The sequence below is a fragment of the Hippocampus zosterae genome, chromosome 1, assembly GCF_025434085.1.
Source record: "Hippocampus zosterae strain Florida chromosome 1, ASM2543408v3, whole genome shotgun sequence".
Taxonomy (NCBI): domain Eukaryota; kingdom Metazoa; phylum Chordata; class Actinopteri; order Syngnathiformes; family Syngnathidae; genus Hippocampus; species Hippocampus zosterae.
Genome location: NC_067451.1, coordinates 9,858,294 through 9,882,809, shown reverse-complemented (window position 1 = coordinate 9,882,809; position 24,516 = coordinate 9,858,294). Strand labels below are relative to the sequence as shown.

Sequence of the window (24,516 nt, the reverse complement as noted above, 5' to 3'; positions counted from 1 at the left end):
GTGGAGTCAAAATGATACCAAATTACCTTATTTGTGTTTGCGTAGCACAATTCACTGTTTAAAGTGAGACTACAGCCTTCGATTCCTAAAAAGGAGACAGACTATCAGTGTTCCCTAAACTTTTATACATGAAATATTTGATAGCTGCATTTAACAAGACAGCTCATTGATGATGTACCCTCTCCATCCCCTAGCCCTCCCCGAAAAAAATCAAGCTGTTGATGATTCATTATACAGTATCTTTCCAGTTTACGCAAAATAAGAGCATTTTGTTCACTTACTCTACCCAATGTAAACTAAACTACGACCTTGAAACCCAAGTACCGTACATACCGAACCGCGATCGTGTAGAGTGCCGTTATACCGGGTCGTGCCGATTACAAATTTGTGTTGTCGCCGTTATGAAAGAAAACAGGATTAACATCCCGCGTTCTTGTCAATAAATGACTACCGGTTACTGTCGTGCTTTTATTGTATCCAAAGAGATGACAGTGAAGAGTGAGTGGCCCAGTGCGCAACTGAAACAGAGCCACTCTGAACTGAAAATTCTGCATCGAAATAAGACATGACCAAGGAAGGGGGATGGGCAGTAAGGGGGGCATTTTTTGGAGGGCAAATTTACATTAAAGTGAGCCACCTCTCAATGAGTTACCATATGCAGGTGCATCTCAACAATGTATATGGTAGAAACGTCCCTTTATTTTAATAGCTGAATTTGGTGAGCCACACTTATTATGCAGATTCATTAAACACAGAGGAACAGAATTTTCCAAAGGCCATTTCTTAACTTCTACATTAAAAATGATGCAGAATTTGGGGTTTTCAAAACAATAATCTTCAAAATGAAAAACAATAAAATCAGGGGAAAAAACTATTTACATCAAGTGAATCTACAGTAATGGCTGTTTCACCTTTTTAAAAAACTAAATAAATTGTGTTTTCCACTTTATTGAGACGTAGCCATAAATGTAAATAAATCCAAGGGAATGGACAAAACAGCGTTGAGGCGACATCATCACAATTTAGATGGCATAAAGACACAAACATGTACATGGGAAATGGAAAACTGCATTGTCAGGAACCTTTAAAGTCAAGACCCCCAAAGTGGCTCGAGCATCCCCCATCCCATCTAAAAGAAGCATTCACTGTGATGGCTTTGAAAAAAAAGTGCAGTAAAAGTGGACAAAGGATACTTTGGTCACTACAGTCAGGAGTCGTTTGGATTTGGTCACAAGCAGCCAACATAAATCCTTCATCGCAACAGTCTAGTGTGTATTTGCGTCTTTCTTCCAATTAAAAAAAAAAACTAAACAAAAAACAAAAATGAAAAACACACACACACAATAAAATGTGCTCCAAATAATTGAACATCCTCCAAGTTGGTGGACATCGTTGCTGATTGCCATCACATTTTCACCCTGGTCAAACTTAAAAGTGTACAAACAGGGTCTGACCCCCCCCCCAAAAAGAAATGATACACACACACTCATGGACGGCTTGTTACTCATGTAATTAAGTAATGGCCAGTCAAAGAGTGAGGACATATTTCTTTTTGGGACACCCTGTATATATGCGAGCGCCGGCCCTTTAAGGAAGCACACTGGCACATGTTGGGTTAGGGCGATTAAGTTACCTGCGGCTTTGTGCACAGGACGCGTCCTAATATTGAGTCCGCTGGCTTAGACCAGACTCCCGGGCCAGCACACCACCGTCAGTGTCACTTTATTTTTCTGTAGCTTGAGCATGGGGATGAGCGACGAGTTGTTCATGCCCACCGTTGTGGCGCCGTTCACTGCCACAATCTCGTCGCCGCACCTGGAAGACAAACATTGGTCAGACACCAACGATAGGACTGACTAAAGGAAGGATGTCCAAACTTATCCAGCAAAGATAAGTTTTTATGCGTTTGCGGTCATGACATATGCTTAAATATACTGTAGATCGGCGAGTTTCAAAGTGTGGTGTGTAAATTACTACAGAATTAAATACAACTGAAAAGTATAACATTTACACTATTAAAAACAATTAGATATTAGAAAAACGCCTGTTTAAGAAAAATCTAATACATCTTTTAAAAATTTCAAGTACAGCACATTTGCATTTAATCTTTACCTGGTTTAAGAAATACTATTGGAAGAACCTTTTTTCAATTACGTTTTTAGCGCAATACTGAACAATTTTATCATATTTTTCACCTGCTTGAAAGCTTCCACGCATTTTGACAGGTAATTATTTGCCACATTGCGAAGCTGCATTTCAAATTTTGAATCGCCAGAAAACCAGTGACCGATGGGTGGGTGGGCCAGCAAGGGCACAGACTTTTAATGTGATCCGCCAGGACTGCTACTCTATTCGAATATTTTAATCAATGACACGACAACAAAATTATTATTATTATTGTTTTTTTTTTGCGCATCACTGACTGAATGTGATTTTCGCGGTGGTGGAATGTTGATGTTGGCGTGAAATGATGATGACAGTTTGACAGTGTAATACTTGAAAAATGCATTGTATGGCAAGTTGAACAACATGGCATTTTTTTTACGTCTTGAAAAGACATCTTTTGGAGGCATGAGGATTTTACCCGCCAGCGATATGTGATTGATGTGATATGTGATTTATTTGACAAAGTTGGTTAACCTTAAGTTGATTTGATTTGCTGATGTCATACCTATGAAACCAGAGTTACATCAAAACCAATACCGTGTAAACTATATAAAAGGGCCCCAAAAGATTGGGTCCTCAGGTTAAACAAACAAAACAAAAAAAAGGTTAAGAGCCCTTGCTCTAACGTACTTGAGGCGTCCATCAAAGTGAGCAGGTGTGCCGGGCACGATGGTCTTGATGAAGAAGGGCTGCTGGCCGCGACTCTCCTCGTAGCCTCCAACGATGCTGAAGCCCCAGCTCTCATTGTTGCTCTTCTGCAGGACGATGTCGCGGCACCAGTGCATGTGGCTTGACATAACAACGGTAACGTTAGCGGAAAAAGTACACCACAAATGAGTCTCAGTGTAGAATTGGAACCAGAAGAAAAAAACACCTCTGGAGTTACACAACAGTTAAATGTGTTTAATGTGTCTCAGCTCAATAGTTGCATTCTTGAACAAACCTGCATGTGACATTGCAAAGTGAATTTAAGGCCAACAGTTATCAGAATCCATGAGGGTTTTTTTTCCCCTCGGCATATCGCAATTATGTCGCTTGAAAGCAAAAAAAAAAAAAGCGAAATGTGTCACTTGAACCATGCAGTGCAAAATCCAGACGAAATGGAGCAAAAGTTGTACCTCGGTAAGCCCAACCATCGTGTCCACAGCGGTGTCCAGTTGAAGGCTTCTTCCCGTGCGTCCTCCGCGCCATCAGACCTGTTCCCGCCGCCAGCCTCGGCGTCCTCCTGTGACTCTTCCGAAATGGTCTGGATGACACGGAGCGCCACTTGGGACTGAGCGGCCTGCGCCTTCAGCGTGGAAACGGCTTCGCTGTACGTCAGTTGCGTCAAGTCCACGCCGTTGATGCTCAGCAGAACGTCACCTGAGGACGCACAGGAAATTCAGAACAGAGTTGGTGAGCGGAGGAAGACGTTTGCGGTCAACTCTTTGCCGGGAGGTCAGGCCCAAGCCTCACTACTAATAATGAAAACTCATGAGTAATTAATTGATGTAGTTGAGGATAGTTTCCATAGGAAAAAAAAACGAAAACAAAAGATGGATTTGTAAGTAGTGAATTGCTAATAATCAGGGTTCCACTGTAACGCAAAGATTCTTCTGTATAAGATAAGATATCCTTTATTCGTCCCACACTGGGGAAATTTACAGCCTCCAGCAGCAAGAATGTATGTAGAAAGAAGAAAGGAGAAAGAGAAAAAAAAACAACAAACCTCTTTCAATTAAATACAATATGAACACAAATGGATAAATCGCAGTACTATTTACAATTTTCCTTCATATCATATAATTATTATTATTATTATGATTGTTATTTTTTATTCATCAGCCTGACAGCAGTCGGTAGGAACGAGCGTCGGTATCTCTCCTTCCTGCAGCGTGGGTGTAACAGTCTCTGGCTGAAGGAGCTACCAAGTGCTGTCAGGACGGGCTGGAGGGGGTGGGAGGGACTGGCCATCATAGCTTTTAGCTTAGTTAGCATCCTTCTGTTGCCCACCTCCTCCAGAGTGTCAAGGGAGCAACCCAGGACAGAACTGTCCTTCCTGACCAGTCGCTCCAGTCTCTTTCTGTCCCGGGCTGAGATGCTGCCTGACCAGCAGACAATGCCATAATGGATGGCCGAGGCCACTACCGAGTTATAGAACGTCTTAAGGAGACGTCTTAAGGAGACGTACCTCGTTTGATGGTGCCGTCTCGATGCAGGCATCCGACGGGCTGCACGCTGGTAATGTAGACCGGCAGGCGGCTGCGGCAGTCTCGTCCGCCAGCAATGGTGATTCCCAGGGAAAGGCGAGGCTCCTTCTTCAGGCTCACGGTCTTCTCCTGGCTGGAAAACCCACCAGGAGGGTCCTGTGTGATTGCACAACCACTTTCAGTGCACGCGTTTCATTTTAGTGCTGATATAAATAAAACGTCAATAGTGTTTGACCAGCTCTCTCCAGTATCAAAATACCGTCTAGAAAAAAAAAATCATCCAGTGAACATCTTTCACAACTGCTACTCGCTGATGCGGGGGGGACACAGACTAATTGGTCAGGCCAAATTTGAGCGTTTTGCCTCTTACAAAAGATTATGGGATGCCAACCTTCATTGAGCCTTGCACATATTTTACATGATGAAACACACTCACGGCACACGGTGGAGATATGATATTGGAGTGGTGTCATCCTGAGTACACCACACATAATTAGAGAAGTCCGCACACATCTGTCATTTTTTTGTTACGGTTCAAATTGAGACTAATGTGAACCATCAGTACAGTATGTAGACACTTGGCTGTTCTTTAACACGTCCTTTTTCTAACGACACTGGTCACAACATTGTCCTGAATAATTCTTTGAGAAGACATTGACGAAAAGTCAAAAACAAAGTCTTGTGCTCATGTAAGATTTTTTTTCCTGCAAAATCTGAATTATTGGGTTGCAAAAGTAAAAATACGGACAATCAATGAAAATCGTCTGACGTGTCAGTACAAAAAAAAACGCCCATCACTAGTTTAAGGAACGACTTCCAATTGTTTCCGATAGAGGGCCGCAATTGCAGTTAAAAAAAATAAAAAATCACCACATTAGCCATGTTGAAGCAAGAGGTGGCCTAAAATCAGGCAGAGGTAGCTGCAACGCCACCTGTATATTCCGCTCAAAACAAACAATTACATTTTTACTTTAGTTAACGCTCAAAGGAGTGGATTGATTAAAATCTGTGGATCACTCCTGCCATTTCAGCTAACATTCATGGATGGGACATTGCTGCCAATAACGGTGAACAAGTGCCTTCGTTAAAAAGCCTCGGGGCAGTAACAAATGTGGAACACGCGAAATGGAGGTGACGTGCGAGCTCCCACACTGGTGTCTCGTAATGGAGAAGATGTGTGGAAAGTGACAGCTCCCGGCAGCCTCCTGGCTGCGCTCTGGAGACTGTAAACCGTCGGAAGGGAAGCTCGGGGGAGGGGGGCCAGGCCTCTTCCTGCACCCGGCGGGGGGTCCTTCCCTCCCAGCAAGACGAAAAGGCTCCACTCTGCAGGCGAAAGCTAACTGTTACCCACTTTGATCCTCTGCCACCCAAAGAAAGAAGGGCCCAAAAAACAACAAGGCAGCGGCCCCGCGGTGGCAGACTGAGCAGCACCCCGAGCAGCACCCCGGGCCTTTTGATCAGGACAGAAGGAGGCCCTCCACGGCCGCTTTCATCTCCGCGATGCGACGCAGGTGTCTGCTCTCAAAAGCTTTGCACCCCCAGCTGGGGGGCTGCTATTCTTCCTGCTCACGCTGTATGGAACAACAATTACACTGTGTAAACACTAACAATGTCCTGTTTTGGATACCACCACGAGGTGCAGTGTTTGCGTCACAGGAAGCTGGACATACACACTGCAATGCAAGTCAAGAGTGGCATGATCGGAAAGACATTTTAAGTTGTGGAGCAATGAGAAGTCACAATGCTGCCATATATTGAAGGCAAAGACACAGCGACATTTACCAAACAAGAAACCTTTCCCTCTCACTGCTGTTTGATGGACTTGCACTGCACAGATTTTGTGGTATGAAGGCAAAATTTTTATATTTCGTTGAGAGTGCAAAGATTAAAAAAAGTTCAGCCCAGCTAAGTTTGTTCACTTTTTAAAAATCCTTCAGAATGTTAAAAATCGCTATGTGTGTACCCCGGGTGATACACACTGCACATGTTTACAACTGTGCGGTGTGAGGGTTAACAATTCAAGATGACTCGGGTGAGGTGCAAAAATACGTTGCGCCGTACCTTCATGTATGTAGAGCGCCGCCTGAAGTACTGCGGCTCAGGCACCCTCCTGGCCACTCGGCCTTCGTCCTGAATCTCTGCCAGCCTGAAGACGACAAAGTTGACGCGCACCTCACTGGCCTGCAAAACAAAAACGCCGTTTCACTCACTGGTAGAGTAACCAGATGTTTTCTTGGACATCATGTATTGTCCATATTGTCTTCTCGACACTTGCATGTGCCTCAACTCATTCACTCCCAAAGACGTTTTTAAACGTCTTTTCAGACTTGGTCCAGAATTGGCTGATACTGAATGTGTTAAGCGATGGGACATCAGCAACTGTGGCTCTCCTTTCCCACATGCAAGAGCATTACGATAAGTATACCGAAAAAGAAAAATGGAAAAAATGTTTGCTTATAAAATTTACAATACAGCGCAGCCATGAACTATGAACTACAATACAGTGGGGGGGGGGGGGGGGGAACTATACCTGGATGATCTGGGCGGCACTCTCTGGTGTACCGTGCCTCAGGTCCTGTCCATTGATGGCCAAAACTTTGTCACTGTTCTTCAGTTTGCCGTCTTTGGCCGCCAACCCTCCCGACAGTAGATCCAGGATGAAGACGCCACTCTCGTCCGATTTGCGAATCAGCTTTATGCCGAGCGGTTCCGAGCGTTGACTCTTGGTCAACGTCACCTGCAGTACAGTGCCGGGGTTCTGAGGGGAGGCCGCGTTGCCGTGGGCGGCGCCGGGCAAGACGGGGTGCTGATCGGAGCGCGCCTCCCTGGGTTTGAAACCTTTCTCTTGCATGACGGTGAGCCTGACGAGGGAAGGCTGGCGCAGCACGGCGACGGCTCGAGCGTGAGGGACGGACGCGAGGCTGATGTCATTCACCTGAAAAGATCACAGCGCAGACAAGATGAAGGTGTGTGTACATCAGGTGGGAGAATACAGCACTGTTTGGAACAATTCATCCAGATTTGGCTTGTTTTCCGTCAGAAGGGATGTAGACGGAATGGCAAAAATTGTTGAAGTTTAAATTTAAATTTATTTGTTTATTTTTGCAAGGGGGAAACTCAAATGTCTTCACCCTGGCCCACATAATAGAATACTTGCATAACTAGTTTGAACTTCAGCCTCCAAGCCGAAAAAACACCACCACACAACATTTTGTCAATCAGTGACACCAGCCACAAGTTGACCTGAGGTGCTCACGCCTGCTGGTAGTAACCACGCCTTGTTACCATGGAGATTAAACCAGTTTATCTTGAATCTCTGCCTTCACATTCCCTGCTGTATCGAGGCACGTTTACAAAACTGGGGGGAAATGTGCGCAAGAGTATTGTGCTCACATTGCTCGACTCTTAACATATGTGCACATACAGTTATCACGCTACGCCTCAAAGTTTCAGATTAGTTAGACATGGGGAGGCGGAGGGGAAATCACTGTCACTTTTTTCAGATATTCAAATAATACAGTCTGGACTTTATTAATAAAAAGCAGTTTTGTCTCAAAGGACAAAACTGACCTCTAGACTTTTGACTGATAATGTATCTGCATTTTACTTTAGAAATACTTACCAAAAATGGATGTATGGATTTATAGAAGGTTGTTATCACTTAAATGGCCAAGCTACACTTATAACTTTCCAATACAAATTTAATGGGAGTCTGATTTGTTTGCCTCGAAAATATATGGAAAGGAGTCGCTCGTTCTGATTTTCTAGCTTCAAACTATGTGAGAAATGATGCTTTTCAAGCATAGACCTTTTCACAATGCTTGTAAACAATAGCACCAGGCGACTCCCAGCTGGCAGAACACGAGTGACTACTACTGACCTGAACAAAAAGCAATGACAAAAACGTGCTGTGCCTTGAATAAATGACATGGGAGCGTTTGTTTACTAGTTGTGCTACCAGAGAAAGAAATATCAGTCTTTTGACGCCCAAGAATACACATGACGCCACGGTGAAAAAGTCTCCACACGCTCTCACCTCCAAGATGTGATCTCCGGGCGCCAATCGGCCATCGCGAGCAGCTTGCGAGTCGCGTACAATTTCCTGGATGACGATGTTGCCCAACGGCGTGTCTTTGCCGCCGACGATGCGCAGGCCGAGTTCTTCATCCGCCTCCTCTCTGAAGAGCTCCACCACATTGGACTCCGACACCAGGCTGGAGCGCAGCGGTGTGTTGTCTGGCAATGAGAAGGACATGAACCGTCATGAAATACCTTTCCTCCATTTTAAATACCATTTCATATTTGAAATGATTATTGATAAAAGATGTACTGTTGTAGTATGACTTCACAATTATGTTACTTGCCATCATTACATCACAGCAGCAGATCTTTAGCTGCACAATGTTATAAATTACGCTTAATAAAGGGGTAAGTTATGTGTGGGCCACGAGTGTGCTATTATCCTGTCAAAATGATATCATAATCCAGACCCTGGAAATAAAGACACAGAGTATGACACTTTGCAAACGTTACATGGACCAACTCCAAGGCCATATTGAGTTTTGTGTTTTTCAACATACAGGTAAATATCGGAGTATTGACAAAAGTCAATGTATTACAATTGTTAAACACAAAATATGTTCTATAGATCATCAAATCAATAGGAAGATAATTTTCACAGGTCCAAAAATGTGTTTGTTTCTTGAGGTGATGAACTTTGGGTTTTCATGAGCTGAAGGGTGTCATCATCAAAATTACTTTGGAAAACAATTCATTAAAAAAAAATCATGATATATTTTGGTCTTTGAAGTGAATTAGTTTTGAGTTTACTTATTGAATTTATTTTGAAAGTCTTCCACAGTCTTCAAATTTATTGAGATGCAACCCAAAGTAACTTCCGCATTCATTATCAGTGAGAGCAAGAACAAATATCGATTCTGAAAGTATACTCAAGGTTGCCTAACTAATCTGTTGGGGCGTATCCATTTATGTTGAGCACTGTACTGTAGATTGTGTCTTATCCTTGATAGGAATGTAAAAAATAGCATATATCATTGATAAGGAGGGGGAAAAAAATCCAATGACCCTATGTTTCTACTGATACCTGTATTGAAATAGAAGTGAAAGACCATTGCTTGTAAATCGATGACATAACGCTGTGTCAACAGAGAGAATGACACACGTGATGTTCAATTTTCTGGCGTAGAGATAAAGGTAAAACGAACAGGACAGTGGGGAGGACTTCCACGTGCAGTCACACATATCACATTGAACCAATACACACTGCTTTAAAAGTTAGTAGTCTTGACAGTTTCTAAGAAAAAAAAATGACAGTTTGCGTGTTGGCTTTCGGCTCCAAGCTACAGTATATGGTGGATTTTTCAGCAATTTTATTTTTTTAATGGGTTTTAAAACAGTTGGAAGTTGAATTTTTGGTGTAGCACTACGTTGTGCCACAACAATGCCAGGCAGCAGTGAGCACTACCGGATGTATGTCGTGTCAGAAACAGCAAGAAGACGACGCAAAGAGGGCCCCCAATTTAACGCCAATAAGTCATCAAGTAAAGAAAATATATGACTGAGTATTGATGTGTACTTTGTATGTGTTGCTCCTCCATGTGTCTATGGCATCTATACATGTATCTGTTAGCCTGTCTATGGTGTTTTGTTGCTGTCAGGCAATCTGACATTTTTTAAACACAACTAAAATGTTGGTTGAAGATTTTGGTGTTTGAATACACTAAGTTTCATTCCCTTGAATTGTATGTGATTCCGCTTTTAAAATTCCAGTTTGAATGTTTACAATTCCTGTCACATCAAAGCTAGTTACTGTTAGCTATGGTGTTTCGTATTGTTAGCATTAAAGTAGCAGCCTTTTGTTTTGTGGTTTGGTTGGATATTTTGGTGTGGAAATAGTATGTTTGATTTGTGTATTGTCTTAGTTTTACATTTAACTTCAACTAGGAGTGACTAACATCTTGAAGCACGCACGCCCGGCATCTTATTTGGAGAGCTGTGCGAGTTATAGTTGTCTACATCTCCTCAAAGTCATGATATTCGATGGCCTCTCATTTCTTGACAGCGAGGGACTGGAAACAGACACTCAGGAATACTTTAAAGCAGGGGTGCCCATTAGGTCGATCCTGATCTACCGGTAGATCCAAGACAGGTCCCAAGTAGATCCGAGGAGTGTCGAGGAGAACAAAAAACAAACGTCACCGGAAGTTGTTAGCTCTTAGCAGTCTGCAATTGCAGCTTGTGATCAGACCTGTTGCGCTCTATCTTTTATCGTCATTATTCTCATTCTCAGAGTTTGCTTCGTGTACAATTCACTCAGGGCGCGAGCAAAGAATAGGAATCTAGGAGGGCCCAGGGAAGCACTTTAACACGGTACGTGTGAGCTACGATAGTTAACAGGCTGCAAAAGTGCGTCACATGCCTCAGTTTCATGCTGTTTCTCATCATGGCATGCGTGTGCGTGTGTGCGCGCGCGCGCGCCGATAAGCGTAGATCCCGGGAGGTTAGTTGATCGAAAAGTAGATCTTTGAAAGGTTTGGGCGCCCCTGCTTTAAAGAGTGAGACTGAATAATTTGAATTGTGTTTAAAGTATGAGGGAGAGTTAAAACTAAACAAATTAGCTATATTGCAGTTTCTGGGGATCACTGTATTTTAAGCGTGAACTAAATGTAGTTCCAGAGAGACTTGCTCGAAGCTGGTAGTACTTTTTCAATCAGAATGTGTCTGGTGTAAACAGCTGTGCTGGATGTGCAGCATGTTCTTGCAGGTAGGCTTATGATTCACCCATGGCAGACTTAGGACTCAACCATCAGCAATTCTTCTGCATCTACAATCACTCCCCGCAGACAGGGGATGGGCACACCGGTGAGATAATTTCTTTTCATCTCAGCCAAATATTAGCCACTCATCATAAGGGCACGACTGACGCACTCAGAGCTTCTTGAGGACAAATGACTCCATACCGTCCTCGCTTTCTTCATAGGCGGGGTTAATTAGTCCGGGATCAGGCAGGTCTCTGTTGGCGCTGCGCGGTGGAGTTCCCAAATGTTTAGCGTCAGCAGACAGCTCGCCGTCGCCTTTGCGCCCCTTCAGTTCGTTCCACGGGGGCCTCTTCCTTTTCTCCGCTTCCTCCCGGAGTCTCCTGAAAGCGGAACATCTGGGCAAAAAACACAATACCATCAGGGAGAAGTGATGACGGATCATCGGCTTTTAAAGAAAGCAGTTTTAGGAGGTGCAAAGAGAGGGGTGGACATCATAACGGAGCGGAAAACATGACACTTGTGCCTAAAACTGCAAAGTACTACTGTACGCGTGAGCGCATCACAAGCTGGGCGTCCGCTCAAGTATGGAAAACTCTTCGATGGCTTTGATATCCACCATATTTATTTGTCCTCGCTGTACTAGTAGAACGACTGTCCGAATTTTTTTCTTATTTTTCCCCACTCCTACTATTATTGGTCCTTACTAGGAAACTACTGTGCACAACAAGTAGAATTGTCACCCACGAGGAGCCTCCTTATCAAGGATATCCCAAAAACGCTCCAACGGCTATCTATATAAAGCTATTTGGAGTACTTATTCAATATCCTTAATATCGAGCTGAAGGTTCGTGTACTTAATAGGACAACTACCAGCTACTAATGTGGCAATACCTCTATTAGCAATACTAGTACAATACGGATCAGAATCAGAATCATCTTTATTGGCCAAGTATGTAGAACACACAAGGAATTTGTCTCCGGTATAACACGCTGCATTAGTATCATCGTAAACAAGGACATGACAAATAGGTATGCAAATAGGTACGTCAGTGACTGTTTAGGGAGTTAATGACTAGAGGAAAGAAGCTGTTTAAGTGTCTACAGATGTCGACACTGTCGTGAAGTTTTGCTCCGCTTGGTAGGACAACTTGGTAGATGTCCTACCAAGTTATCCAACTAGTGAGCTGGATTCTCTTTCTAGTTAGGACAATATAGTACAAGTATATTTGTTCTAAAGCTGGATATCAAGGTTATCGAATAAGTGCTCTGATGACAATGACTTCATTGAAAACGATTTACTGAATATCCTTGGTAAGGAGGCTACCAGTGTGTGACACATCCCTACGAGTTAGACCTAGTATTGTTACGAGTGCAGCACAGCGGACGGTAGCTTTTACTCGGTAGTAGTAGGCCAAAAGTGGCACTAGTATTTGAAAAATAAATCACGAGTAAAACAGTTGTTGTACGAGTACATGGACCTGAAGTTGGTTATCAGGATATGGAAAAAAATACTAAAAACTCATTGCAAACTTTTGTGTGCTTGTTCCTCCCGGCCAAACTTTGACCCCTTTGGTTGTTTGCGCAGATCGGACACTGCCTGCCGACCACAACGGGCCGCGTCATCACGCTCGACTTCGGCCAAAAGAAGCAGCTCGCTGAGCATGTGGATAACTCGGCGACTGATTTACAGCCCTCCTCAAACTCTGTAACCTCAGCTTTTGCATGTCTGAAGGGAAGTGCGTTACACAAGCAAATATATGATGGCAGTTCAAGCCAGTGACATATTTTTATACTGCACATGCATGACTCTTCTGTTAATGATTTTTCAGTATTCCATGAAGTGGAGCAGAACGGGAGACTTTTTATAACGCACACAAGGGACTTACATAATCTATGGCTGTGTTGGGAATTAGTCCCTATCTAGATAGCGCTCTATTTAGTGGGTTCACCATTTTGCAGAAATGCAGGCACCTAATGATGTGAGCAGTGAATTTCATGTAAAATGTATGAATTACAAAAAGCTTCAAGGCTTTTTAGCAGCTGATGAGAGATCAATACCACTCTCGTCCATGCCCATTAAGCATCACACACTACATCCATCAACCAGTTAGCTTAGCTGAAGCTAAAATCTGTCCGTTGGATTTCTTCAATAACTAGAGAAAGCGCAAAGTTGCCAGGCAACCAACAGAAAGAGTCAAGGGAGTTACTGTAGCCCATCTGAGAAGCCGTGTGGCTTCTAACTATCCTCGGATTAAACGCTTGCATTTAAATGTTTGACTTTAGTGCACCTTAGACACGCTGTAGTAGAAAGATTGGCTCAGTTGTTAGCCTTTATGCTAAATTAAGGAGTTGCAGGCTGTGGGCTGCATATTAAATTGATAAATTTTCTCGCCGAGACATCGGCATGGAGGAGTGTGTTGTTCCACAAATATCACGTTCTCTGTTACACATTACTGGGTTTCTGTTTGGCATTCTAAGTTTATTTACTTGAACCATTGTGTACTTTTTGACGCCGCAGGACACGTCTGTATAAGTGAACTGTCTACCAATGCTTTGACTGGGTTCCGTGTAAAATGCAAAGGCAGAACTTCTCGGTGTCAATTGCGACGGACAGGTGTTTTAACTTGAACTTTTATATGCATGTTTCCAAAATGAGGTATTTCGGCCTTCTGGGATTCACAGTATTAATTTTCTACAGACTAAGAAATTGACATTTTGGGGCCTAAAGAAGCCGGCAAAGTCCCCAACTTTTTGCAAACGTAGGCATATCCTGGTAAAAGCGTGCTGTAACGTAACTGTACCCTGTATTGTGCTTTGAGGCTCCACATACAGTAATGTTGTTCTGTATTTCTTTTATTGAACCACAAAAACATGGTGCAATTGTCAATTGACATTAATTTCAGTGGATGCACGAAAAAAAATCTTTTGGCTGTTTTGGTTTGAAGCAGCCACTTGGGAGCAAACATCACGGCACACTGACAAACTCCTGTTAAACTCCTAACAAATTCACCCCAAAAATTACTTAATCGTTATTTGGTGACTTATCAAACAAGGCTGATGAGTGGTACCTGTTGTGCAGATGAGGCTGAAGTTCACAGCGCTGCATCTGCTGCTGGCACTCTGCATAGTAAGGACACATCACAGCCAGCTTGTCGAGCAGGTTTCTGACCAACAGGGTGGAGGGCCGACACTGGTGCAGCTGCAGCCTCTGACGGTCCACGGGGCAAAAGTCCTTATCTTTCAAGAAGCTGCTCAGACAGTCAAAGCAGTAGGTGTGTCCGCAGGGGGTGTCCATGGGCCTGATGAGGGGCTGCAGGCAAATGTGGCACACAAGCTCGTCGTCCACATCATCGGGATACTCGTACAGGTGGCTTTCCTGGCCCTCGTGCTGCTGTCCGCACTCCTTGCAGACCCTCGCCCAGGACATGCACGCAGTCTTTGTTTCTGCTGTGGTCATTGTCTCTCTTCAGTCCGGAAAAATGGTGTGTTCAAATAAAGGCAAATCCGTTCAGGCGGTCAGCGTGCGATAACGGTCCGACCGTGTTACCGCCATGTCTTCATCTTCTGTGGACAGAGGAACACAGTGAGATGAAATGAGTCGGTTAAAGAGCTACTTGTGCGCAAGGCGGCCACAGGAAATGACAAATCAACCGAGCGATAGCAACATGGCAGCGAACTGCAGCTGCTTCCTTTCAGAGGGCTTCCTAAGGGACAAAAGGAATTTCAGCTCATTTCAGCTAAAAACAAAATGCTCTATATTCCACAGAAGAGTGCTAATACGAAGGAATAAACACACGGTGCTACGAGAGTGCGAGAAGTTTGAATGAAGTGAGCCACAGTGAAGGTCCTGTCATTAATGGCCCCTTAAACCTAATCAGCACCGGTCTTTACTCTTTGTGCACCACTTAATCTCCTTAAATTCTCCCTTCGAAGAATGCTGAATAGGAACACATTCTTGGAACACACATCTGACCTCCTAGAATACATACTGTACTTGGCCTGTCATGGAATTCACTCACTGTGTGTAGTGAGACAACACACGGTCAACAGTATTGGGGTTTGAATACAATAGCCTGGTTAATCACACCATTGGTACAATGGAGATTTTTAAGTAATTGTTGTTGGTTTTTTTTTTTAACAGTACACACACAATTCCGAGTTTTACTTTGCCCGCCTCAGGGCACTACCATGTTGTGCCACGTTGCTTCCTCACCTAGTACCTGTTTGCCATAGGTGACTCAGCCCCAGACAACTTAACTCTACTGTAAAAGATGTAGCATACTTAGAAGAATGAAGAGGACGCTCCTTTCGGTGTATTTTTTTTAAATCACATCATACCATTTAAACGTAAAACTACGAGTTGTTAGAAGGTTTAGAATTACCATTTTACATCAATGCTATGCTAACTTTTGTCAGCCCATCCATGGTGTTTCACATTTTATGCTAGCATTAAGCTAGCGGACCTTCAGAGACAAAATTATATTTTAGTTGAACATTACGGTACTGAAATATCTTTTTATTTTTCTTTTGTTGAATGTGTTACTTTTATAGTACGCATTGACAACATCTCAAAGCAAGCCTGGTCTTGAGATAATGGTGCAAGTCATGTTCTACGATAGTCGCACACTTCTTAATGGAAGAGAGTGAGAACGGGTGCACAGGAATAATTTCAGAAGTGTGTTTTAATAGCTTTATGGGCGTTTGAATAAGTTAAAATAGCTGACTTCTGCGACCTATTTGGGGTTTCTTGCAATGTACTTGTCGTCTCATGTAACACACAACGTAGCACGCGGCATTAGATGGACAACAGTACTGGAACTTGAGACACACCTTCAATTTTTAAAGACATCAATCATTATGGCATTTTGGATTAAGCGCAGGCGTCCAACTCTATAGGAAGAGACTTGGAAAAATTCACCGTTGATGAACCGGAACAGAGATCGCAAGCCAGACCCTCTTCTCAGGACCAACATCAGTGACCTCATAAATGTTTGTCAAGATAAGACAAAAATTTCCCACAGAAATACTCCCAACATATTCAAGAGTGTCTCCCAAAACAATCGAAGCCGTTTTATCTGTAAGTAATGCAATTAATATTGTGACTTCTATGTTCACTTTTTGTGGGTTTAAAAGACATCTCTCGGAATAGCTCTGTACGTCCAATCCAATAGCCGCGAAGCAACTTGAATTTGAACAGAAGTCAGGTGGCGCTATGGCCTGTCATCCATCTAACATCCACCCACTTTTTGTACGGGGGTCACCGGTGATCAACAGGTTATGACAAATGACTTTGGCCTAGCCTGAACTGGTGACCAACCAATCAAAGCTAACCTCACATAATTACAGTCGATGTTTGTATGAAAAACATTTCCTGTCACTAAATATAAACCAGAATGGCAAGAACATGAACTAAGAGTGCCTTCTTATAACCAACCGACAACCCAAGCTAGTGTTGTCTGTTTGTAACCTTGAAACCATATAATAGAGTACCGGTATGTTGGGACCGTTGTAAACAGAGGACCTTCAATTTGCGTCCGCAGAGTGCATGTCAATGGAACAACCACGGAAAAGGTTACATAAAAACATTCGGCTACTCATAAATGCTAAATTAGGAGTACAGTACAAGGACTGATAAAGTTGCTGTCGATGGCTTTAGTTCAACATGTAAAATGTTGGTTTGTATTTGTCCGGACTTGCTCACATTGGCAACAAACAACACCCTTGAGTTTTCTCTCTAGGATTACAGTTTTGAAGACAAGTTACCTGCAGGAAACCCCCCTCCCCGTTTAGGTTTATTATCCTCGTATTGTACTCACCAGAGATGGTATCTCCAATGCGGAGTGGCGAGCAGTCAAAGTACGCAAACACGAGACTAACCGAGCAGCTGCCTCCAGCCTCAATGAAACTAGAGCCCTGCCTCCCCTGCACACCATCACGATAATGTCTGGGCGTGCATGTGTGTGTCAGTGTGTGTCGGTGTGTGTGTGCGACTAAGTGTGGAAGAATACTTGTGTGCTGTACAGCCGTGAGGAATGCAGTGGTGATTTGGTGTAACTAGGCAGAGTGGAGCTTTGGCCGAGAGCAAAGTGTTTCTCTTGTCAGTGGCCGTAAGTAATGTGTGTGTGAGTGTGTGTGTGTGTTGGGTGTAGGTCTGCTGATGTTGCACTTCCTCAGGTGAAGTACACTGAATGACTGATTGGATACAAACAGCTGATTGTCGCATACTGTGGCTTTGGTCTTTTTTTTCTCACTTGGTACAATTGATATCTGGTCTTGCAATGAATGGATACTGTTCATGGATCCCGTGACACACACACACACGCAACACACGCACGTGGCAAACTCACCCAGGCTGTGATCCTTATACGAGGGGGTGGAAAAGTAGGTACAGTGAACCCCTGTTTATCAACGGGGATACGTTCCAGACTCACGCCGCGATAGGGGAAAATCTGCGATAGAGAAAACGTGTCAATATTTTTTTCCCCCCCAGTATTGTTTGTTTTGTTTATTGTTTATTGAACATAAAACATATACAGTAATAATTTGACAGAAAATAAGGTAGATAAAAAAAGTAAAAAGAAAGAAATCAGTCTTCATTCAACACAGTTATTATGTTCATGGGAGTAGGATGAAGTAAAAAACTTATCTTGTCCTACCCCGTTATGTGTTTATATCTACTAAATCAGTACTGTAGATTGACCCCGCCTGCACGCTTGAAGGTCCCATACCATCAAAATATATGTACCGGTATATATATTTTCCCAAATGATTGACATGGTTTTTGTTTGACAGCTGTCAATTGTATGCAATCGCCGAAAAAAGGGCAAGGCTTGTGAAATGAGCGGATCAGATTTTGGCTGCGCTGTGACGTAGATTTGAGACTTTTTTCAAGTAATTGCACTGACAAAAAATGATGTGTTTAATTGACTCAACTTTATTTCGTGCAACCACTTGATAAAATAAAATTGAGTAAATTCAACAAAATTTTCAGTGTGCCTACTTGGTGATTGCTACACGCCCTAAAACGTAGCATCGTCTTCTGACCTCAGAGGAGTTGAGGAGTGTTGTATTTTATTTTGAGAAAGCCCTAAACATTTTGGAACCAGAATTGTGCTGCGTTTGGGCACATTACGGGTAGGATGGCTTTTTCAACATAAGCTTTCAGACACATGAAAAATACTTTTCCAGGTTTTACAAGAGATTGCCTTTCAGCCACAGTGCCAGTGGCCTCTCGGCGGCCACGAGGGCGCCAAGTGTCACCATAAAGGCTGCCTTGGCCATCTCGGAGTGCACCGTGGCTGGCCGGAATTCTGACCGCTGAATTTTAACGGAACTGACAACAAAGAGACACTGGCGGCCAACGCTCCCACATATCGGCAACTACCAATCACAGGAAAGCGGTTTTCCCTATCAAAACAAGGAGAACAGCAACCCTGTCAGAGCAAAGCTTGTTGACGTATGAATTTAATTCATTCAATGGCATTTTTTTTAAGAATCCAGCCATTCAAGACCATGTATATCTTCATGTATTTTTCTTTCTTTTTTTCAGGTGGTTGTTTCAAGAAGGCTTTGAAAATGGCTGGCGCTGAATGAGTTCTGAGAAAACAAAAGAGTTTGAAAAAGAGGTCCCTGGTCATTTTTTTCAATCTGAATTATCTAGCAAACAAGATTAAAGAACACCAGAAATTAATTGTATAACTATTTTTAATTGTGCCATGGGACCTTTAAAACACATTTTACAGTACTAAAATCGATTGAAAATTTGATGTATTACTCGTTTTGAAATCAGTCAATTATTTGGGCACTTATTGTTCAAATGAGTGGAAACAGGTTCAGAAAATTATTGCAAAATCTCAATGTTATTGATTACATATGACAATTTGACATTTCAGTACAGATTTTAAACAAGAACATAGAAGTTGACAAACATGATCTGCTTTTGCGGGCCACATAAAATGACGTGACAGGGCCAGATCAGGCTATCGGACCATGAGTTTGATACCAGTGTTTGATATTATTTCTTACCCCTGTTCTCATTCTCTCACTGTCAAGAAATGGGAGACTATTGTATAACATCACTTTGAGGAAACGAAAAGACGATGACTCGCCCATGGTTATGAGTAAGTTCAGTTGAAAATAGGAAATTCCATCGAATCACTGTGTGTATTAGTATGCACAAACTAGTTATATTGTCAGTTACAAGTTTAAGTGACATATTCACCATGTCACAGAGCCAAGGCAACGACAAGCCGATGTCACTCTCTGAAGATGATGTCAAAAAAGATTTTTTTTAAAAATCAAGCTGAAGGTCCTAGATGCAGTTTAAGGATTTAAAACAAGGAGAGAAAAGTCCGTAATTCAGGACAATGTACACGACAGATCAAAGGTAAATAGTTTTCTCTTTCACAACAGTTTGGCTCACAAGTTTCCATTCCCTGGCAGAATGTTAGAAATATTGGCAAGTTTTCGGGGGGCGGGGGTCGTGGGGTGTTTGTACAGGAAATAGGGCTGGTTGATAATTCACTATCAATAGGTATCACGATATACACGTGATCAATATCAGTACAAAATGCATCTGATAAAAATTGATTTGACCACAATAAGCACCTAAAGAAGAAAGCCATTAATGTTGAATTTTCTTCTTTCCTGTGGCAAATCTGTTCAAAGGCGTATCATCGTTGGTAACTGAGTATATATGCTTTTTGGGAAATATCTCAAACGAGGACCTTATATTTTGGGCTCCTTTGAAATGTCTCAAAAAAGAATAAAACATGAAAGCTGCAATCATGTGATGTAAGCCCCTCAGCCCTCCCCTCCCACTGCATGGTGGGGAGAGAACATTGGTGGTCCGACAGTGTCCTCACGAAGGATTATGATTCTGGGCCCAAGCACTTACTATGATGTATACCAGTGAGTCACATGTCCCGCCACACCCCTCACAGAACTCAGGTGATGCCAAGCCAGACGAATGACTTCACCCAGCCGTCAAGACAGGCGATGCGTCAAATTTGGGATTACCGGCAAAGGAAATTGCAAACAATGGAAAGTTGATCAAATCAAGGACATCAGCACTTGAGTCATCAGATGAGAAGCTTGGATGTGTCAAGTTTGATCAAGGGACATTTCGTTTTTCCTGCCGTTCTATTTGAAAGGGAAATTCCACTTTAAATAATGAAAAAGCCGGATACACCCTTCTGTTTGTCCGTTTCGCAGTGCCTTCACACTTCCTTTATGAATGTTTTAACATGGTTAGTCTTTACAGCTGGAATGCAAGAATCACTTGTGTTTACATTCACAAGTCTTCAACTTAGCAAAATAAACAACAACATGACATCCTGGACATCACATTCATCTTCAGAAGAGCTTAGATAAAGACACAGTTGTTAATCTTTCAAGGCAGTGGGCTATTCATCAACTTAAATGGATTTAATTAGAAAAGAAAGGCATAAAGTTGTGCAATTGGATGCACTTCAAAACGCCTCGAATTTCCTGTTGCTTAAGTCACAACAATTCAACATGCCAAACTTAAGTGTTTTGCATCAATTTCTCACAGATTCCAAAGTGATTTTTTTAGGGCTTTTTTACAGTTCACTGGTAAGTCTGAATTTAGTGTCGCGCACCTTCAGTGTTGCAATATGTGCCCACTGTATATGGTTTGGTTGAACATTAAATACATATTTAATAATTATCAGTGCTGTTCCAATTGGGGGTGACACCCGCCGATTGCGATCATATGAAGCAGCTGCACATTTTTCAGTTTTAGAGCTGCTCACTAATGATTATTTAAATCATTGATTAATCTGTAAATTATTTGTTTCAATTATTTTTCACCCAAGCTGCGAGTGATGAGTTTTTGTGATCGTCAATGAAAGCAGGGTGCTACACCAACTTTTGCACTTAACCCAACATGATTGGCTAGATAGACCATTGATTGAATAATAAAGTAAAATAGCAAAGTGATTTCACCCCCATTATTATTTTTGATATGCCATTTTTTCTCAATTGGACGAAAGCACACTTTAGAGATTTGTAGCTATTAAGAGTGAGTGCATTGAAGTTCTATTTTCCTGTTGGAGTTTGAAATGGATGATTATTTGAATGAACCTCGTGTCGAACTTGAGAGATTGATAATGCTTAATGCAATGTTCCCATAAATAAATGTCTGCGTTTTAAGATGGTGATCGTTTAATAGTTCGAGACCCAAACAACCATATACTGCTTGTATTTTTACAAGAGCGTCACCTAAAAGAATTTATAATACCACAAGTACCACAAACAGACAAACATCACACATCACATCACACTGAAAAGTTGTCTGCATTTGCGAGCATATCGATCGCAGTATCGAGCCCTGGAGAGGCACTGAACTACATGCCGATCACATACTTTTCCAAGGATATTGGCCAATCATGATCAGTGCCCTATCAATCCAAGAACCCCAACATCTGTTGTTTTGTGATTAAATTTTACAGGAAATGTGACTGATGGAAAACGGCGTGAATCATTGTACCTATTGTCCAAAGAATGGACAAGTAAAAGTGTTTTTTTGCATTTCCTTATGTTGTGTGATCGTCTCCCATTTCTTGACCGTGTGAGAATAGGCACTAAGGGAATACTTTAAAAGTCTTTTAATTAGTTAAAATGTACAGTAAGTATGTAAAAATGAAAATGTACTGTCTCTCCATATTACGGATTTTCAGCCTGTAGCGGCCAGCTCGGGAAAATACAGCCATAAAGTGGGTTTCACTGATTCACTGCATTTTGAACTTGAACCAGGAACCATAGTGGGATCCAAAAAAGGTGCCATAAAGTCATAAATACAGCAGCAGGACATGGCATGTCATGTGGTGCTTCTAATCACTTTAATTAGGGCTCTTCATGAAACGTCTTTAGCAACACGTGTTATTTTTGTCATTGGCCAAGTAACTGCGACTGTGAGAGTCACACTTGGAAAATGTATTAAGGCCATAAAGTTACCACAATTGGTCCTACCTGGACACAAAGGGTCCCAAAATGTCAGTCTGAACTTCCATGTCCTGCAGTAAAAAGTTCCTAAACTAAGACGTTTATGGCCCCTGCTTGTTTAGTACCCAGCTCATAAATAACTCACTGTCCCCATGTCAACGTGGACCTCGTTAATCCCAATTTCAATGTAGCAGAAGAGGTTAAATGAACCGAATGGGTAAACGGCGCGGCTGACCAGTTTCGTAGCAAATTCCAAATGAACGATTTGTTGAATTTTCGCATCATAAATGTGATCATTAATAGTCAGTGGGTGGTCTTTGTCTTTCTGGCGTGTTTGTCGCGTACAATAATCTACTTTGTGCAAGTCAGACCGAAACTCGTCTTACCTGTGAAGTTTTTTTTCCTTCTACCCGGAAATGGCAAACCAGACAACGGCAAACACAAAGACTTCAATCGGGGTTGCCAACGTGGGGCGAAAAACGACGTCCAAACAAAGAATATAAACGTCCCTCTTGATGAGTTTTTTGTTTTTTGTTGGGTCTCGCCGTCGGTTAAAAAAGTCAACTCGGCGTCTCAGGTGTAGTTGGACCTGCTCGGGGGGAGGCAGGAGGGAGTTTCCCACGTAAAGCACTTGCAGGGGAAAGAAAGTGAATGCAGGTGGAAAAACAACATGGAGGGAATCACACGTCTTTATTTTCACTCTCCATGTAAACAAAAACAGAGGTCTCTTATTTCTGTGTTGTTTTCTATGCTCCTCTTATATAATGTTTGACGTCTATAATTCACGTACCCCTGTCCAAATAGCACTATCGTGCTACAATTATTGTATGCCTCGTTGCAATGTACAAGAAAGCTCAGTAAAATATATCCTTTCTGGAACAAAAGACGCCCACTTAAAATTGCCCCAACCTTGGAAACCTTTTTTGTCAGTAAAGATTGTGTGTTATTTGACATGGTCAAAGGTATACATTAAATAACGTTAATTTTTCAAGTTGTTCCTCTGAGTGTTTCCAAAACATACTTTATTCAGGCGTTTACTGGCTATTCAAGAATTTAGCTTTGAATTTATTCTTTATTGACATATTATACAATTCTAATAAGCTTGGTAAATATCAAGCACATTTCATTGATGATGAGAAATGGCTGGCTGTTTTTAGAGGAGATTGGAGAGGATAAATCACTCATCATAAAACATATTTTGCTCAAATTAACTTCAGTTACATATGATGAATTTTTTAAAAATCAACAATGTGAAGACACTGATCAAATTGATGATTCCTCAATAATTATCAACAATGGTTTAACAAAGTACAGTAGTACATTTCAAACAACATGAAACAACTTCAAGTTACATGTGCCAGCAAAGTGTTCTAAAACATTTCTATAAACCTTTTCAAGTGTAGATATTCCTTGGAACTCATATTGTCCCATCACTGATGAGCTATTTTTTATAACTGGCCCGAGGGGTACCAGTGTTGTGCTTGGTGCAACTATTAGAATTTAGGTTGTAACTCGAGGCCCTTGTTTCTGATAGTGTTAAGGTCACAAGAAAAAGCCTTGTTGGGACTGAACCCTTGATAGCGTCCCCTTCGCTATTAGCATGTTACCATTGAAATCAATGAGCCACTTATTACATCCGCTCTCTGGCCTTACTTCCTGCACTTATCTGCATTGTCACCAGTGAGTGTCTAGTCCTGCGAGTTGGCATCAGCAAATGTCGCTTTGTCTTGGAGCTTTTCCTTCCACGGCTGTAAATCGTCAGGGGGGGAACTGGCTTTCACAGAGAGGAGGTTTTATGGCGTGAGGACTTCCCTTCCATTCTACAGGGGGTACCGTACTTTACACCGTTCATGTGTCACATTGCCCCCACACCAAAGCTACCATCGCCCCCCTCTCCCAAAAAATAGCCTTTGTAGCCATTTTTTCAGAAGACCTACAATTGTTCTAAAATCAACCACCTATGGCAGGCCAGCAGCACAAATTACTGGTATTACTCTGTAAAATCCTTTCTTCTGTGAATGGTAAATCAAAACTTTCATCATTTAACCAGTGACCAATGTCAGGACAAACATGAGATTGTCAGGCACCTCCTCAAAATGTAATTAAACAAGAGTAAAGTACAGAAGCCAACGTTACATATAAGTTTATATACCCTGATATAATTTGCAAAATATCTTCAATTTTGGGAAAATACACACAATTTTTTGCCCCCCTAATTGCTCTGTTTTCTTTCATGATTGTCCTGTTCTGAAATGCTACAAACTGTAAACTGGATCGATTTGTTTTTTTAAAGTGTCTCCTGATCACTCACGGTCTTCTTTCTTTAAAAAGGTTGCGGTTCAATGGTAAAAGCAGCACTTCCACATTTTGCCATGGTCTCTTCACTTAGGGCCACAGCTGTAGATAGAAAGATGACA

General features: G+C 42.2%; 1 protein-coding gene across 11 annotated transcripts; it reads right to left on the bottom strand.

Moving 5' to 3' along the window:
* Positions 1-454: 454 nt before the first annotated feature.
* Positions 455-22,684, bottom strand: lnx2b (ligand of numb-protein X 2b). 11 transcript variants are annotated; one of them, XM_052066622.1, is made up of 11 exons: positions 22,486-22,684; positions 17,482-17,583; positions 14,203-14,698; positions 11,336-11,529; positions 8,392-8,591; positions 6,886-7,290; positions 6,417-6,536; positions 4,337-4,511; positions 3,285-3,528; positions 2,797-2,955; positions 455-1,815 (listed from the first exon to the last, which is right to left on the bottom strand). In XM_052066622.1, the coding sequence occupies exons 3-11, from the start codon at positions 14,589-14,591 to the stop codon at positions 1,680-1,682; spliced, it is 2,022 nt and encodes a 673-aa protein (XP_051922582.1). In that variant the 5' UTR covers positions 14,592-14,698; positions 17,482-17,583; positions 22,486-22,684; the 3' UTR covers positions 455-1,679. The 11 variants fall into 11 exon arrangements, with proteins under 11 accessions (XP_051922582.1, XP_051923066.1, XP_051922756.1 ...); XM_052067106.1 differs by having other exon boundaries at positions 14,203-14,695; XM_052066796.1 differs by lacking the exon at positions 22,486-22,684 and adding an exon at positions 22,127-22,479.
* Positions 22,685-24,516: the final 1,832 nt, after the last annotated feature.